We start from the raw sequence: 17,918 nt of genomic DNA, 5'->3' as shown, positions 1-17,918 counted from the left end.
CTAGGATGGAAGGCAGAAGGCTGATGTTGGTGGAAATCAACATTCAAGAACTTCTCTGCTGCTTGAGTCATACTCAGAATTTGCAAGCTGACCTTCCAGTTTCTCTGCTCAGAGTGCACTGCTGCCCAGCTAATAGCTGTTCTCCTGTGGGTATGTCTCTTCTATTTTTTCATGGAGAAAACTAGAAAATCAGAGGTTCTTCCCACTGCAGACCACATATATTTACGAAATACTCTCAGAAATGCAGAGAAACATGAAGAGAAAGAGAAAACATCAGCAGAGGGGTGAAGAAATTAAGTACAGAAATAAGCACATGGATTGCAAGGAAAAGAAAAGATGTTAGGAAATGGAAGAGAGGAAGGACAGTGTGAAAAGTCTTTGTAAAAATGATGGCAGTTCTCATTGCCTTACGGTCATTCTTTTCTCTTTTGTAGTTACCACATAGCAAAGAAGAAGCTAAACTGATGACCAAACAGGGAGGTGGCAGTCAAACTGGCAAGAACCCTGTCCTCCTCCTTCTCTCTTAAATATGCCCTTGTTCCACCTCTGTGTGACTAAAGAGATACCATGATCTCTAATCACTGGTTTCTAAGGCTCACTATTTTTGGCATTGTTCCGTGATCTCTGAAATAATTTGAAATTTAATAGGAGAAAATAGGAACTTGTGAAGCCAAGTGATTTTGATCCCTTCAAGGGAATTATAAAGCAGGAATTATAACATTACACACTTCATTTCCATTGATAGTCTTTTTTACTGCCTAACTCCTAGCCTTCATGCTTCTAACTCTGGAGGTATTTCTCAGTTGAGATTGTGCCAGATAAGAATGATAACAGAGCAGTTTTCAAAGACAGTGTCAGGCAAGCCTGAGCGGGTAACTTTTATGAAGTGTCACTTGGCAGAAACATACTTAGCATTATTTAGTTTCTCCTCATCATTCAAGTCCTCTGTTTTCAAGAGGTCATATTTGATTGATCCTGGTTGAATGGCATCAATGAGATCCAGGACTGGCATGCTGGTGCTGATTTTGCTGTCCTGCATAGACGAAAAATAAAATTAGATGCAAGAACAAGATGACAGAGCTCCCACAAAACCATAGTCTAGGCTCATGAGCATTGGCCAGCTCAGTCAAATACTATTTAGATCTTTTCAAAGGGCTGCTCAGCATCATTTTTCATCTAAGGTAGACTAAGGACCCTTTTAAGCATTTTTTTTTCCTAATGGATGAGACATCATTGAAGCATAAGATGGGCTAGTGTGAGACTAGTGAATTTGCCTCCTGTGGGAAGATGATACTAATATATGTCCACTGACTGGAGGTTTGAGGTGGACCAGTTGTGTGACTCCTGAGCTCATTATGTGAAGTCTGATGGATCTGTCCTTGCCTGATGCAAACTGCTGATTTATACCCACAGAGTAATTGGACAAATTGGAAGCTCTGTGGAACTGGTCTGTCTCTGCATCTATATGGTACTTTGCAAAATAGGGCAAGGTATTCCTGAATGGTACTACCAGATTATAAATATATAGCTATTGTTCTTTTTAATACTGCTATTTGTAATTGCTAATAATCAACAGTTCTTGCTTAATTCCAGTCATCATTCATGGCTCCACACTTTGACTTCCTACGTTAAACTGGCATTGAAGGTGCTTCCTGTTACATTCATATCATGCTTCTGTTACCTCTTCATAATAAAGCCCCTTGAATAAAATCTATATATCTGAACATGCCTTTAAAAGGGAATGAAAAATATGTAACTAAATATAATGTAGTGTGTGTTTGTATATGAATGTCACAGAATCACAGAATCACAGAATCACAGAATGGTAGGGATTGGAAGGGATCTCTAGAGATCATCCAGTCCAACCCCCTGCTAGAGAAGGTTCACCTAGATCAGGTCACACAGGAACGTGTCCAGGTGGGTTTTGGAAACCTCCAGAGAAGGAGATTCCACAACCTCCCTGGGTAGTCTGTTCCAAATATATAGAGGTGTATCTATATACAGACAATTTATATAACTTAGAAACACCATGAATAAGAGATTCCTAAGCAGAGACTTGTAACAAAAAACTCTACCTTGAAACTGGAGATGGTTGAATCCTTCCCAGCTGCAGTCAGTGTTTCATTGACCCAGCTAACAATGATTTCATCATTGACCTTCTCTCCACCACCAATGTCTTCAAGGATATTCAGGGTGTACCTTACGGGGGAAACCAGGATACCTCCATTTGCTCAAAGCCTATTGTAACCTCAGAACCATCCTGTATGTGTACAGCTTGACTAGAATCACCCCAACAGTCTTGATATTCCCACCAGTCCCAACAGATCTGATATTCCCCTGCTTCCCACAAACTCACAGTGTATATAAATTATAACAGGATGATTAATCTGATGAGTTTAACTCATCCCCAATTCCTTAATCACTTTTTTGGTAGTGTCAAAAGTTTTCGTACTCAAAATTCCAAAAAGGCCCTTTCTAGTGGATTTTGGTGTAAATTACTTACTCCCACAGTGCTTAAAAATAACCACTGACTTCAAGGCCAGAAGGGAATCGTTATGCTCGTCTAAGGTTGACCTGCAAGAATGCAAGCCTGGAATATTTTGCTTATATGTCAGCATACACCTTGGAAAGACATCCCAAATTAATGGTAAGTAATCACCACATCCCTAGATTAATTATCTGCCTGATCAATTTATATTTAGCTTTATAGACTGAATTTAGTCTGTGTTCAGTTCCTATCCACCATGTCTCTATATACCCAATTAGGGAGTTCTTATACACACAGAGACTTAAAGTGGGAACAGGTAGTGAGTTACATCTGCTTTAGGTAGCAGATCACAGAACTTTTGCATTAATTCCTTCTTTCCATTACATTCTCTCTATTCCCTTTCAACTTCTTTTTCTATCTTCCACGCAATGCACATTTATTTGTGCTATACAGTGATAACAGAGCCTGTAGAGCCTTCCCAGTGACAGCATCAGGAAACTATTACAATGCAAAGTGAGCATACCAAACCACTCCCAAGTTTGTGCCCGACTGCTATACCTTCTCATCAACTGCCAGATTAAGGCCAGTGTGAGTGTACGGTTTCCTTCATTCAGATCTTGCCCAGCGATGCCAACAAGTGAAAATTTGGCTTGATTCTTTCCCAGTTCCACTGCGTAGTTGCAGTTTTCAAGCTGTTGATGACAGGGTCAATTAGTGCAGTTCAAAAATACAGAAAAAAGACAAGACACTGGTACTTTAAATTCTTTGGATGGCTTAGCCTGGATCCTTATGGGCAAACAAGAGCTTTGTGGCTTTGTGGTAATACAGCTTCAACTATCAGCAGCCAGTTCCACTCCAAAAATTACTTGAAAACAGTTAACATAGAAGCAAATGTTAAATTTAATTATCAGGGCCTGAAAAACAGATTACCCTGGAAAACATGAATCTATGGCTCATGCATCATCTATGGCTCCAGCATCATGGCATTGCACTGAGACAAGGGATTAGTGTCCCAGTCAATATTTTAGGTCAGTTAATCACTCTGGCCTAACTGGATGGAATTACTCATCCAGATAGCTGGTAGAAAGCTTTGTATTTAGCAGGAACTTTGCGATCAGTTCTTGAGGCATCTGGTCAAGAATGCTTATCATCACTGTCTTCATTTGATGGGGAGGGCAGTGATCCAGACAGCTGCAATTAAATTGGTGCCATATGATTCAGTGAAGATGCATTATAATTGATAACTAAGATAGTAGCAAAACTGCAAATACAGTTCTTGAATATTCACACAAAAGGTGTCAAGTCCTTTTACTTTACAAATATTCTTCACCCATCAACAGAGCCAGTGAGTCAAATGTGTATTTCTTTTTCAGGACGAAAAATTACTCACTGACTAGACAAAAAGTCATTTAATGTGCTGTACTTGGGACTTGAGAGCAACACGAGTGCCAAGATCACTGTTTGAAATGGTACAGACAGCTTTTGAGGGTATGGCGTTGCTACCGGAGTTATTCCAGCTGTTTGTACCTTCTTCATGTTGCCACCCAGTTTAGGATATGGTGGTTTGTTCACTCTGTTCCAGTCTACCGGCACTTTGATCTTTTCATAGAGCTGGAAGATAACCAAGGCATCTGACAGGTCACTGAAAACAATAAAAAAAGGTATGTCATTGTCCAAAGAACAGAGGGAAGGAACACAATTAAGCTATTAGTAGAGGTAAAACTAGTTTCCTAAAAATAAAGAAGAAACATCTATTCTTATAGGGTCCAAAAGTTTTTATGCTTTTGTAAACAATTTGCTGCCTGTATTTATCATCTGAAGGATGTATAATAACTCCTCTTACCTATATAAGTGATTTACACGTGGATTAACACCCAGTGAGTTCATCCAGTTCCTGAACGTCCTCTCTTCCCTTGTCTCGCCTAAAACAACAGATACATCAATCAATAGGCCTGCAAAACACCTCGCTCCAGTAAAATAAGTGTCTTGTGATGAAACCATAACTCAGAATTTATAGCACACTGAACCATAAAGAGAAGGAGACACTGGTTGACCTGTGAAATAAGAGAGCAGGGTGCAGCTAGATTATATGTAATCCACATCTGCCCTGTTTCATTTTAAAGTCATTACCCCTTGTCCTATGGCAGCAGGCCCTTATAAAAAGTTTATCCACATCTCTCTCATAGCCCCGCTATATATATATTGAAAGGCCATAATAAGGTCTCCTGAGAGCCTTCTCCAGGCTGAGCAACCCCAACTCTTTCAGCCTGTCTTCATAGTGGGTGCTCCAGTCCTCTGATCATTTTCCTGTCCCTCCTCTGGACTCACTCCAACAGCTCCATGTCCTTCTCAGGTTGGAGGCCTCAGAGCTGGCCACAGTACTGCAGGTGGGGTCTCACCAGAGCTGAATAGAGAGGCAGAATCACTTCCCTCGACCTACTGGCCAAGCTGCTTTGGATGCAGCCAGGATTGGCTTTCTGGGCTGCAAGCACACACTGAAGGCTCAAATTCAGTTTTTCATCCACCAAGACCCCCAAGTCCTTCTCCTCAGGGCTGCTTTCAATTCATTCTCTTCCCAGCCTGTACTTGTGCTTGAGATTGCTTCGACCCATGTGCAGGACCTTGCACTTGGCCTGACAGAACTTCCTGATGTTTGCACAGTCCCACTTGCCAAGCCTATCCACGTCTCTTGGAATGCATCCCTTCCCTCCAGCTTGTCAACCACACCACACAGCTTGGTGTCACAGGTAAACTTGCCGAGGGTGCATTCAGGCCCACTGTCCACGTCACTGACAAAGCTGTTAAACAGCACTAGTCCCAATACCAGTCCCTGAGGAACACCACTGGTCACTGCTCTCCATTTGCACATCGAGCTTGTTGATCACAACACTTCAAGTGCAACCATCCAGCTCATTCCTTATCCAGCAAGTGGTCCATCTATCCAATCCATGTCTCTCTAATTTAGAGGCAAGGATGTCATGTGAGACTGTGTCATATGCTTTGCACAAGTCCAGTTAGATGATATCAGATCAACTCTTCCCTTCAACTAAAAAGCATGCTCAATAGTTTGTACTGGTTCAGACATCCCACAAATATTTTAGTCTTTTAGTATGCCCTATCCACAGAACAGAACCCCAAAATACCAAAAGTTACATGTAGATAAAGAGCAGTCTTCCTCTTTCAAGGCTGCCTGTGCTAGCTGTGCAGTGAACATATGTGTGAAGGGCATAAGATTAGGTTAACATATCATCAACTCAGAGATGGGTATACTGTGGCACAGGTGGCCAGAAACACCCTTTGTTTGTGTTTTCCTCACCTTCAATTGAGCTCCAGTCAATGTCCTGGTTCTCCGGCTTGTGCAGGGCAGGGTATTTGTTGAACAAGTTGGCAATGAAGGCCAAGTTCAGCTTTGGGTTCCCCCGGACGACGTCGGTGGCCGTGACGAACTGTCGGCAGCCGAGCCGTTCGGCCTGCTGCAGCATGCACTCTGCTCGCTGCACATCGTCCTTCTCCTGTGATAGCAGAAAAGACCCTCAGTTTCAACCCCGTCTGGCACTGCATGCATGACCTGCTTGGGCTCTTTACATGTGGAGCCAGCTGCAGGGTTCTTAAAGCAGGTCCTTGTCTCATTTACAGCTTGTACCATGTCCCACTTTTACTAATGGTGTGTCTGTGTTCTCAAATGGGCTCTACCTCCAATCCAGGCAGCTCACCATATTGCTCTGACAGTCATCAGAGAATCAGAGAATCACAGAATGGTAAGGGTTGGAATCATAGTATCACAGAATCTTAAGTGTTGGAAGGGACCTCAAAAGATCATCTAGTCAAACCCCCCTGTCAGAGCAGGACCACCTAGAGTAGGTCGCACAGGAACTCATTCAGGTGGGTTTTGAATGTCACCAGAGAAGGAGACTCCACAGCCCATCTGGGCAGCCTGTTCCAGTGCTCCTTCACCCTCATAGTGAAGAAATTCTTCCTTGTATTTCTTTGGAACCTCTTATCTTCCAGCTTGTACCCATCATTCCTTGTCCTATCATTGGTCATCATTGAGATGACCTGTCCTTGAATTGAGGGACCCAAAGCTGAACACAAGATTCCACATATGGTCTCATGAGGGCAGAGTAGAGGGGGAGGAGAACCTCCCTTGACCTGCTGGCCACACTCTTCTTGATGCATCCCAGGATGCCATTGGCCTTCTTGGCCACAAGGGCACATTGCTGGCTCATGGTCAGTTTATTATCAACTAGCACTCCCAGGTCCCTCTCTGCAGAGCTGCTCTCCTGCTACATATTAGTGGTTTATCAGTGTGGTTCAATGGCTGTTAAAAGTTTCAGCGATAATATCTAACAGAACAAAACACATCATTTAATTATTTGAAAGCTTTGATTTCTGAAATAGAAGATCATGTTGTAATGCTAAAAGGAGTTTGCTTGGTCTGGCATCCCAGTGCTGCTCTGTTGGCCAGCAATGGAAGTAGCAGACAGAAAATACCAGCATTTACTCTCAACTTATCTCATCTTACCCGTAATCCTGACATGTCAATAGTAATAGCTGGGATGCCTTCTTCATCTCCCTTGGGGGCAACTTGGTTCAGCAAATGGTAATAAGCTCTTGAGTCCTGTGACAGACAGAGAAAATTAAAGTGAGGAAAAATTACATCTAAAGCTTCAGTTTTGCATGCTAGTGCTTCCCTGAACAATGTGACTGCATGCTTCATTTTTATTACATCAATCATTGAGCTAGATAATTAAATTAATTAAGATGGAAGCACTTAGCAATTCCTACTTCATGCTGTATTTGCCAGATCTATTTCTTCCCTAAGCCAATATATATATATATATATATATTCTGCACAATGCTGGATACAGGAGACAAAATGCTGTGTGTTGCACTTACGAAAGCAAAGCAACAACAAAGAGATATTAGAATTGACTTAATCTGAACATCAAATCAGAGATAAGATAACGCATACCTTTATAATGCTGTAGAAGTCAGGCTGCTGAGCATTTAATAAAAGAAAATGCAGAAGGAGAAAGCAGATGTTTAAAGCAGATTTCAAAGCAACGCTGGAACAGTTATGGAAGAGAAAGCATAGTTTTCAAGGAAAAAAGTTAAAACCAACAACAATATCAGTGTTTTGGGGGGAAAAGGGCATGAACAAGACAAGGATTTAACACATTGTGTCTTTAGTCTTTTGTGAAATGTAGTGTTGCTTCCATGTGTAGAAAATATTAATCTCACTTCAGAAATAAATCGAAGAACTCAAAATAAAGGTACATGTTAGCATCTACGAACTTGACTAATTACCCTACCAAATATTCTTCAAAATATAAAGCAGATTACCTGAACTATTTTAAATCTTATATTTCTGCACTACTACTCATCATATCTAGAAAGTGGTTATTTACAACAGAAGTGAGGTAGGGAGACATACTTAATTAAAGAATTGCTGTAGAGGCTGAAGTCTTGGCCTCTGAGAGGTAAACGTGCATCTTACTTTGCAACTGCAAATATAGTAAGTGTGATTTGTCTTTCACTTGCAGACAGGATTTAATTAGTTGCATTACAGTCCTCTCAGCCAACCTACAGAAAGATGGGGAAGTCTCCATTCATTTCCCTTTCCATGGATATTCTCCAGTCATCTCCACTCAGTGAACCAGAAATATGTTACAATAAAAACTGGACTGTCGAACGCGACTCTCAGGCTCTCCTGTTGCCTTCCCTGGTGGGGTTTTTTTTTTCTGTATATGAAGTAAGTCATGGTAAATTATTTCTCATGCTTCAGTCCCTGCTGAAGCCTACAAGCAGGCATCTCTAAAGCAGGGTTTCTCTCATGCTGTGCTGGGAGGGGGCAGGTCAAGCTGTAGCTGGTGAAGTCAATGTGCTTTCCTGGAAGCCAGCTCAGACACCTTCCGTTACATAATCTCTAAAGCCCTCGGAAGCTGGCTAGGCCTCACGCTGTAGTTTTAGTTTCTGAAACTCACCAGTATGCCCCTCTGAGGTTCAAATGTATCTGTGTTGGACAAATGAAATCCTACAGAGAGAGCTCTGCTGAAATCCGCACTCAGCAGCTCGTGAAGTCCCAAGTACGTGAAATACGCTGCATCGACTAGAGATCCATCTTTGCAAGTGTCTCCCCATCTAGCTAAATTATTTTGAGTAGCCCTGTGGAACTAAAACTTGTAGGGAAGTGCATGCAGGGCTATAGCAAAGGCTGAGACAGAGAAGCATATAACCCAGGGGGTTGGACTAGATGATCCCTAAAGGTCCCTTCCAACCCCTACCATTCTATGATTCTATGATTCAGGCACTGTATTGAAGGAAAGATGAAGTGTGGGAGTTGGAAGGACCCCATCCTCTTCTCCTACACCTTGTTGCTTGTCTGGGGAAGGTCCAACCTTTTCCAAACCAAAGCCAGGACAAGAGGCATTTGAGGACATTTAGGAAGCAAGAGAGCAATAGAGGCAGGGAATTGAAAATACAGCAATAGAGTCCATATGCCCTGTTCAGAGCCAACAGACATTCTTTTTCCAGGCATTTTGTGTGCTGGGGCTGGCAGGGATGATTGGGAGGTCAGGAGGAGGAGGAATGCTACTGAGTGGAAAAGTAAACCCCATGACAATTATTTGTATGTACCCAGGTCCATGTGTTTGGCAGAGTAGCCTTGGCTGCTTGAACTGTTTCAGTGCACTATCCCTGTCTGGAGGATGGGGATTTGGGTGTGGAGCTGCTGTTTGGCTATTGTCTTTCATACCTTGATGTCTGTACTGAAGTTATTGACTTTGTTGCATCCTGCATTCTCCAGGTGATAGTTTGCCCACCTCAGCAGCAGTTCCTCTGGAGACAACTTCATCAGATCCTCCAGGCTTTCTCCTTCTCTCAGAAGAGCAATCAAGGCTAAGCAAGGAAAAAAGACAAAATATTGATGTTGTGAATACTTACAGAGAAGAATGTATAACTATTTTCTCTCTTACACATTTTGCTACCCTAATTTCTAAAAGTGAGTGACCAAAATTGCCAAAAATTCAAGCTGGGTTTACATGACAGAAGAAAGAAACAGAAAAAGAGTAGCATGAACAAAATGAGGGCAAGGTTGCTAGCTGTGGGTCTATGCAAGATCATTTCAATGTGGTCTAAGAAATATATAATTTCCTTGCCTCAGATTTTAACAAAAATACAATAATAGAATATTTTGGCTTGGAAGGAACCTTTAAAGATCATCTAGTCCAACAACCTTGCAGTGAGTAGGGACATCTTCAGCTAGATCACATTACTGAGAGTCCTGTCCAACCTGGCCTGGAACGTTTCCAGGGATGGGGCATCTACCACCTTTTTGGGAAACCTGTGCCAGTGTTCACCACCCTCATCATCATCAAAAAAATATTCCTTCTATCTAATCTAAATCTACTTTCTTTTAGTGTAAAGCCTTTACCTCTTGTCCCATCACTACATGACCTTTTATAAAGTTTTTTCTCATCTTTCTTGTAGGCCCTTTTAAGTACTGAAAGGTTTAAACATCTTCCTGGAGCCTTCTCTTCTCCAGGCTGAACAACCCCAACTCTCTCAGTCTGTCTTCATGGCAGAAGTGTTACAGTCCACCCATCATTTTCCTATCCCTCCTCTGAACCTGTTCTAACACATCCATATCTTTCTTGTGCTGAGGACTTCAGAGCTGCACACAGTGATGCTGAGGACAAGGGGCAAGATGAGAATGAAAATATGAACACAGACTTTCAGCAGCTCAGATCACCTTCACACTGAAACTGGATCCACACAGGTATTCTGAAGAACTGGCATGTGATTTCATAGGCTCAGGGGCCAGTAGGTCTAATGCATCTGTCAATTGAAGATACTCTATATCGAAAAATTAACACAGTAGTTATGTCCATAAAAGGAGGAAGAGAGGGGATGGAAGGATCTGTCCTTGCAACTGAAGGATGTTCAGCTGATCTCTGAAGCATGAAAGGCTTTAGGACAAGTTTTTAAAAGAACAACTAGTAACATGGAAACTAATTATTAATGTGACAAAAAAGGAGAGGGTATCACACTATTGTGATCTCCTTCTGATATCTTTTGTCATTCCTTGAAATAAAATGGATTCCTATGGATTTGCTACTTGATCATAGAATCATAGAATGGTAGGGTTGGAAGGGACCTTTAGAGACCATCTAGTCCAATGAAGACCTATTATGTCTGGAGTTCCATAGATAATTTGCTATAGCGTGCTATTGGGTTAAATTGAACCAGAAGGGTATAACAGAAATGTTTGAAAGTAGGCAGTAGGTTTTATGAAGAAAACAGTATTAACACTGACAGAAGTAGGCTGGAAGAAGGGTCCTTGTGGAGTTGATCATGGATTCATTTTTGTATTGATGCTTTCATTTTTATTTGCATCAGTTATCTTGGCACAAATGCTAACAATGTGCTAAAAATGTGATGATATTCACTAGGTGGCATAGTCAATACAGAGGACAAGCAGGATATCAGACAGAAAGAACTAGATGACAGTAATAAAAATGGAATGTAATTTAATAGTGCCACGTTCAAAGACATTCACTAGGGAATTAACATGAATAACTGCTATTAGCTAAATGCTTCTCCGAACAGAGGATGAGAACAACTTGACTGTATTAGATTTCTTCTGAGCTACTCTGAGCCACCATGTGATATGACAAAGGGAAAACCAAACACCATGTTAGTGCATCCTAGGAATTTCCCATAGCGGTTAGGGTGTATTACTGCTTTGATACCACATGCTTACAAGAGCTCTTTGGAAATACAATGTGCCATATTCAGAAAAGGGGAGTTTCACCTGGAACAGTTGTAGAGAAGGGCTATCAGGGAAAGAGAGAACCCGAAAAGAAATCAAAGCGATCTTGGCTTGTCTACCATGACACACTGAGGTCTGAGACAAGAGGTGAAGGAGAAAATACCAGAAAGGAAAAAATATCTATTAAGCAGAATAAGACTACCTACAAAGGAATCACAGAACAGTAGGGGTTGGAAGGGACCTCTAGAGATCATCCAGCTCAATCCCCTGCTAAAGTAGGTTCATCTCAATCAGGTCACACAGGAACTTGTCCATCTGCTGAAAAAACACTCATCCGATCCTCTCAACACCCCTCCTTTAGGTATTTATAAGCACTGATGAGGTCTCCTCTCAGTCTTCTCTTCTCTAGGCTAAACAGCCCCAGGTCTAGCAGCCTCTCCTTGTATGAAAGATCTTCTGGTACTCTCGTCATCTTTGTAGCCTTCCAGTGGACTCTCCTCAAAAGTTCTCTGTCTCTCTTGAGCTGGGGAGCCCAAAACTGGACAAAGATGTGGCCTTACTAGGGCAGAGTGGAGGAGAAAGAGAACATCTCTTGACCTGCTGGCCACGCTCCTCTTGATGCACCTCAGGACACTTTTGGCTTTCTTGGCCACGAGGGCACATTGCTGGCTCATGTTCAGTTTATTATCAACCAGGACTCTCAGGTCTCTCTCTGCAGAGCTGCTCTCCAGCAGGTCAATCCCCAGCCTGTACTGGTGCAAGGGGTTGTTCCTTCCCAGGTGCAGGACTCTGCACTTGTCCTTGTTGAACCTCATGAGGTTTCTCTCTGCCTAACTCTCAAGCCAGTCAAGCTCATGCCGAATGGCAGCACAGCCTCTGGGGAATCAGCCAGTCCTCCCAGTTTGGTGTCACAGAATCACAGAATCTTAAAGGTTGGAAGGGACCTTGAAAGATCATCTAGTCCAACTCTGCTGCCAGAGCACAACCTCCTAGAGTAGGTCACACAGGAACTCATCCAGGTGGGTTTTGAATGTCTCCAGAGAAGGAGACTCTACAACCCATCTGGTCAGCCTGTGCCAGTGCTGTGTCATCCTCACAGTGAAGAAATTCTTCCTTGCATTTTTTTGGAACCTCTTATGTTCCAGCTTGTACCCATTGCCCTTTGTCCTATCATTGTCCATTATTGAGAACAGCCTGACTCCATTGTCCTGACACCCACCCTTTACATATTTGTAAACATTAAGGAGATCACTCCTCAGTCTCCTCTTCTACAAGCTGAAGAGCCCCATCATAAGGGAGATGCTCTCATTGATGAAGATGTTGAATAAGACTGTCTCCAGAACCAATTCCCGTGGAACTTCATTGGCCACAGGCCTCCAACTTGACTTGGCTCCATTGATCACCGTCCTCTGGGCTCTGTCATCCAGCAAGTTCTGGATCTACTTCACTGTCCACTCATTCAATCCATACTTCCCATGTTTACCAGAGGAGTCAGAGGAGCCAGAGCTGAATTTTCCCAGTATGCACAGCAAAAAGATGAGAAGTTATAGTCACAAGGTGCAGAAAGGGAAATTCCAACTAGATCTAAGGAAAAAACTTCGCAGCAAGAGTGGCTGTGATGTGGAATAGGCTGCTCAGAGAACACTGGCCCTGAGCAACCTCATCTAACCTTGAGATTAGTACTTCTGTAAGCTGAATCAAAGGTTCCTTCCAGCCTAAATTATTCTGTAATTTCATAATTCTGATTTCACAAAGAGAAGATGTTTGCCAATCAAGAGTAAGAAAAGATCCAAGGTTCCTGAATGACGTATAGCATTCCCTATCCCAGATTTAGTGCCAAAACACCAATATAACTAGGTGTACACCACCATTCCTGACCCAATGAGCATGAAATTGGCTCTACACATACAAGCTTACACACACCCTTAGACTTTGGAGTACCAGAACATGTGAAGAGCAAGGGAAATTAGAACACAGTAAAGAAGAGGTGACCAATACTTAAAGAAAAAAAGTTAAGGCATTTTTAAAAAAGTTTTACCCTAAACACTGTTCAGTGATAACCCCAGAGCACTGAAACAAACAGCCACACATACCTTCATTCCTGCTGATCTCTATGTCGGCAAAGAGTCCAATTTTGATGACTTGCCATAAAAGACCCAAAACCAGGTAAGGTTTCCCTTCTTTTAAGTCTTCAGCTCCAATGTTAACAACATGGCACCCAATGGCTGAAGCAGAGTTCAGAGCCAGGTTCAGATTTTCCTAGGGAAAGAAGAGAATTTCCAAATGATGCAGGAACTGGGGAGCTGAAGATACAGGAAAGAAGCACAACCAAAACTAATGAAACATATGAACATCTTTGCTGTGAATGCTTTTACATACATAGAATCACAGAATCATCAATAGTTTGGGTTGGAAGGGGTCTTTAAAGATCATCTAGTCCAATCACCCTGCAGTAAGTAGGGAGATCTTCAACTAGATCAGGTTGCTCAGAGCCTGGTCTAACCCAGCCAGGAATGTTTCCAGGGATGAGGCATCTACCACCTCTCTGTGCCACCTGTACCAGTGTTGACCATCCTCATCATAAAAGAAAATTATCCCTTCTATCTAATCTGAATCTACTCTCTTTTAATTAAAAGCCTTTACCCCTTGTCCTATCACTACATGTCCTTGTAAAAACTCCCTCTCTTGCTTCCTTGTAGGTCCCTTTAGGTACTGGGAGGCTGCTCTAAGATCTCACAGAGCCTTCTCTTCTCCAAGTTGAACAACTCCAATCTCTCAACCTATCTTCACAGCAGAAGTGTTCCAGCCCTCTGACAATTTTCCTGTCCCTCCTCTGGTCTCACTCCAACAGTTTCATGTCATCCTTATGTTGGGAGCCCCAGAATTGGATGCAGTACTGCAGATGTGGTCTCACCAGAGTAGAGCAGAGGGACAGAATCACCTCCCTCAACCTGCTGACCATGCTGCTTTGGATGTAGCCCAGGATGTAAGTCTGACCACGGGGAGCAGGGTAATCCAGAAACTCTTGGGATGACAAGTAATTTCTGGGTCTCAACACAAAGATGGCAAAGATGAAAGACTCCATGGCACAAGGCATTAGAGCGCAGAGCAGACGTCTGCATTCCCAATGATGTCCTGGTTGAATCCTGGTTACCAAAGCCAGGCTTCCCCTATAGCTAAGGCACAATGAGCTACAACCCAGTTGATCACCAGATATTCCAGGCTCTGCTCTCCCTAAGCATTACACAGAAGCCCTAAAACCTATTTTCTTTTGGAGTTTCAGAGTGTGGAGTCTTTGTCTGAGAGTGTTCAGTGGAAGAAGAGTTATTCTGTGATTCGCAGTGAGGGGTAGAAAGACAGGGATGTTCAGGAATGTTAGGTTCTTTCTTTCACCACTTCCTTGACATTTAAAACAAAGGGTATAAGGAAATCTGACTCACAGGTCTGCACTATTCAAAAAGGTGGCTTCATAAACAGAGGGCAAGTAAAGCAGGCAAAGGAGTCTGGAAAATAGAATTTGTCACACAGATCTGCAATTTTTCACATGAATTTCATCACTGCTGGCATGACAGAGAGATTTGATTGTAAAATAGAGAGAGAGACACTGGGTAAATTCTCATAAGCTAGAAAAATTGGAGCATTTCAAATTAATTATCTTCTCTCCACGAGACAGTTCTAAAAGGGTTAAGTTAAAGTGGAAGTCATATTGATCAAATTATGTCTATGTGTGACAGGGATTGATCTGAACTGCATCACTAAGCTACGCTGCTGACCAAAACGATTAGAACTGAAAAAATGTAGTATACAGCATAAAAATCCAATTTAATGGCTTCTGAGCTTACTTGAGCCTGGCTAATGTTCCATCAAATCAGAGTAGCTGAGGGCTAAACTGAGTTAGGTTTGTATCTACTCCGTATATCTATTTGTATTCTGTGCCCAGACGCAGAGGTGCTGTTCATATAAAAGTATCTCCCTACATACTGCTGTGTGAGATAAATAATAATCTTTAATAGGTGAAAATTAGAGGTTTTTTGGTCCAATTTTTAAAATAATATACATATGCACATGATAGAAAGAAAAAGAAGGGATTCAGTTTTCAAGGTAAAACAACAAAGACTGTAAAAGGCAAGCGGAGGCTATGGTCCCATCTCAGGCACGTTGCACACCACGGTTCTTCCTGGATCACAGTTAATATTTCGTTGAGGACATCAGAGTATAACACAGCAGTTATGAGTTCAAGTCTATGGCCAGGCCTATGTGACCTTGGATGTGGAGTTCAGCCTTCTGAGAGCTCCTTCGGCTGGAACTGGTATTATCTAGTTGCTAATGCACTTGTACGGCATCTACCACAAAAGCATCTAAAGCTTTGAAGTGGTAAACATTATCCATTGGGTTAAGTGCAAATTCAAACACAGCTTGTTTAGTCAAATTGCTCATACGTTTGGAAAGAAACAGAAATACAAGTCTTTATGCTTTTACATGTGGACTCGAGTCAAACTTTGCCACAAACAGCTTTGTCTGACTGTGTTGAGCAGGACCATAGTATTTCCAGCCTTTGCTCTAAGTGATTATAGCAAAGCATCCTAAGCAGAAAAGCAAGGAATTTTGTATTTTAGTACCTGTATTGTGAAGGGTGTGAGTTTTTTTTTGTTGATTGTTCTCTCATCAATGGTATCTGGCACTGAAAAGTTGATCATCTTACTGGAAAAAACAACAAGAAATACACTAGCAGCTATGAGCACACAAAATACAGATATAGCTTTTGTCACTACATTGTAGGACAAGTCAAAGAGCCGGAGAGTTACTGAGCAGATACAAGCAGCCCATGTTTTTACATACATGTGAAACAATCAAGCAATTCTTTTGGCTCACATGCAGATGGTACTACAGGTGTGAGGCCAAGAATGCCACGAGGTGAAGTTGTGGGAAAAGTTTATTATGCAGGAAATTTCTGTGAGAGCACTCATTATGTCTTAATGTTTCATGTGAACCCCTAAAAGCCTTTGGACAAAAATAAAACCAAGTAACTCCTCAAATTTCACTGACTTCATCTGATTGCAAAGGTCCAGAAGCAAACAAAACCTCTCATTTAACATGAAAGAAGCTCCATATCTTTAAAAATAAAAGCAGCCAACCCCCTAGCATTATTAATGTTCTGAATCTGCAAAGATTCACGAGTGGAAGGTAGAGTCAATGTCTTCCATTTAAACAGAGACACGAACTTCTGCAGACTCATGGTTCCCATTTGTGAGGAAGATAGGTATTATTTACCAAAGCACTATGCCATCACCAACCGCCTGGAAGAGGTCATCTGTTTCTGGATTCATTGGGACCACGTGTTTACAGTCAGGGTCCTTCTCAAGGGCTTTATTAATCCAGTTGACAAAGGCATACTTTTCTTCCTCTGTGGATACAACATCAAATCCATCAGTTTGCTGTGCAATACTTCTACCATCATTTTACTTACAAAGGCAGAACTCCTAGGGAAGAAGACACTTTCCAGCATGTGAAAGATCAACATACCCCTACAGGGGAAGAAAGCTCTGAGGACATAGGCAAATGAGCTGATGGGCTTGAGCTGATTAATACTCTTCCCACACTCCTTCCCACTGACTGAGGCTGTTCTGTGTCATGAGGGCAGCCATACTATGGAGATATGGCAGAAGAGCTGCCATGCATTTAAGGCAAGAGAAGCTAAGCTGTCTACATCAGTAAACCAGCTTATGCTATTTTTAACAAAGACCTTTCTCCGTTGCTTTGTCATTTCACAACTCTTCGCCTTGCACCAGCCTTTCCTGAATAGCTCACAGAGGCCCCAGAACCTGTGTTTGCATGAAGACAAGGTGCAGCTGATCTCCAAGGGCATTCTTGTTCCTAGCTGCACTCAGTGTAGGACAGCCGTACCTACCTGAGTAAGAGTGCTGTGTGCCAGCACTGGACTGCTCGGATGTCCCACCAATAGCACAGATCCCTTCCTTTTTGTTGATTTGTTTTCGGAACGACTTTGCAACATCGTCACTCTTCAGGTTTTGGAAAATCTTTCAAGCACAAGAGACAATTATAAAATTTCAGAGAATTAAACCAAGCTAAAACAATGAGCTTCTGGCCCAGGAGATACATCCTCTGTGTGTCATATATAGGGAAGCACAGCTTGAATATCATATAGTGAGTTTCTGTGTAAAGTCTTTGTATCTGTTGTGGTAGAACAGGATCATACATAGCTTTTATGTTTTCAAAGCAGTGAACAAAGATTAGCTAAGTGACAGAAACATGTACAGTACAGAGCTAAAACATGCAGGAGGAAGGCCTTTAACAGTTTCGGTTTGAAGAAAGGACAAGTGAAAATCCGTTTCTCCATTCCAAGGAAAATTCTACCACTTGAGTATTTGTTCTGTCCCAGTTTAGACCCAAAAAACAAGAATCTTTTTTTAATAGAAAAATGCCTTATTAAGTTTTCAGTTTCAGTCTGCTGAAATTTTTCATAACCATCTCACCACAACATAATCTTTTTGCAACTTATAAATGAAAAAGTTTATCCCACTGCATCCATCAAATGGAAAGACAGTAAGTCTATTCAGTACATAGTTGCATTCATGTAACCTGTCCCTGTTAAGAGCAGGATTTCTAGTTTGGTTACCTCCTGCTCTCATCTTTTCAGTG

At 42.0% G+C, this 17,918-nt stretch overlaps 1 protein-coding gene across 1 annotated transcript in view; it reads right to left on the bottom strand.

Annotated features, from left to right (window-relative positions):
• Nucleotides 1-17,918, bottom strand: part of LCP1 (lymphocyte cytosolic protein 1) — a 32,292-nt gene that overhangs the window by 1,824 nt on the left and 12,550 nt on the right. Inside the window, exons 4-15 of the mRNA XM_062020475.1 lie at nucleotides 17,167-17,296; nucleotides 16,530-16,662; nucleotides 15,878-15,959; nucleotides 13,352-13,517; nucleotides 9,243-9,385; nucleotides 7,011-7,106; nucleotides 5,805-6,000; nucleotides 4,332-4,410; nucleotides 4,016-4,130; nucleotides 3,047-3,180; nucleotides 2,076-2,199; nucleotides 909-1,033 (exon numbers count right to left, since the gene is read on the bottom strand). Coding sequence (XP_061876459.1) covers nucleotides 909-1,033; nucleotides 2,076-2,199; nucleotides 3,047-3,180; nucleotides 4,016-4,130; nucleotides 4,332-4,410; nucleotides 5,805-6,000; nucleotides 7,011-7,106; nucleotides 9,243-9,385; nucleotides 13,352-13,517; nucleotides 15,878-15,959; nucleotides 16,530-16,662; nucleotides 17,167-17,296 — 1,523 coding nt within the window. The remainder of the gene's footprint in view (nucleotides 1-908; nucleotides 1,034-2,075; nucleotides 2,200-3,046; nucleotides 3,181-4,015; nucleotides 4,131-4,331; nucleotides 4,411-5,804; nucleotides 6,001-7,010; nucleotides 7,107-9,242; nucleotides 9,386-13,351; nucleotides 13,518-15,877; nucleotides 15,960-16,529; nucleotides 16,663-17,166; nucleotides 17,297-17,918) is intronic.

This window comes from Colius striatus, chromosome 1, assembly GCF_028858725.1.
Source record: "Colius striatus isolate bColStr4 chromosome 1, bColStr4.1.hap1, whole genome shotgun sequence".
NCBI lineage: Eukaryota > Metazoa > Chordata > Aves > Coliiformes > Coliidae > Colius > Colius striatus.
The sequence above is the reverse complement of the archived record's forward strand: the minus strand, read 5'-3'. Positions and strand labels throughout refer to the sequence as shown.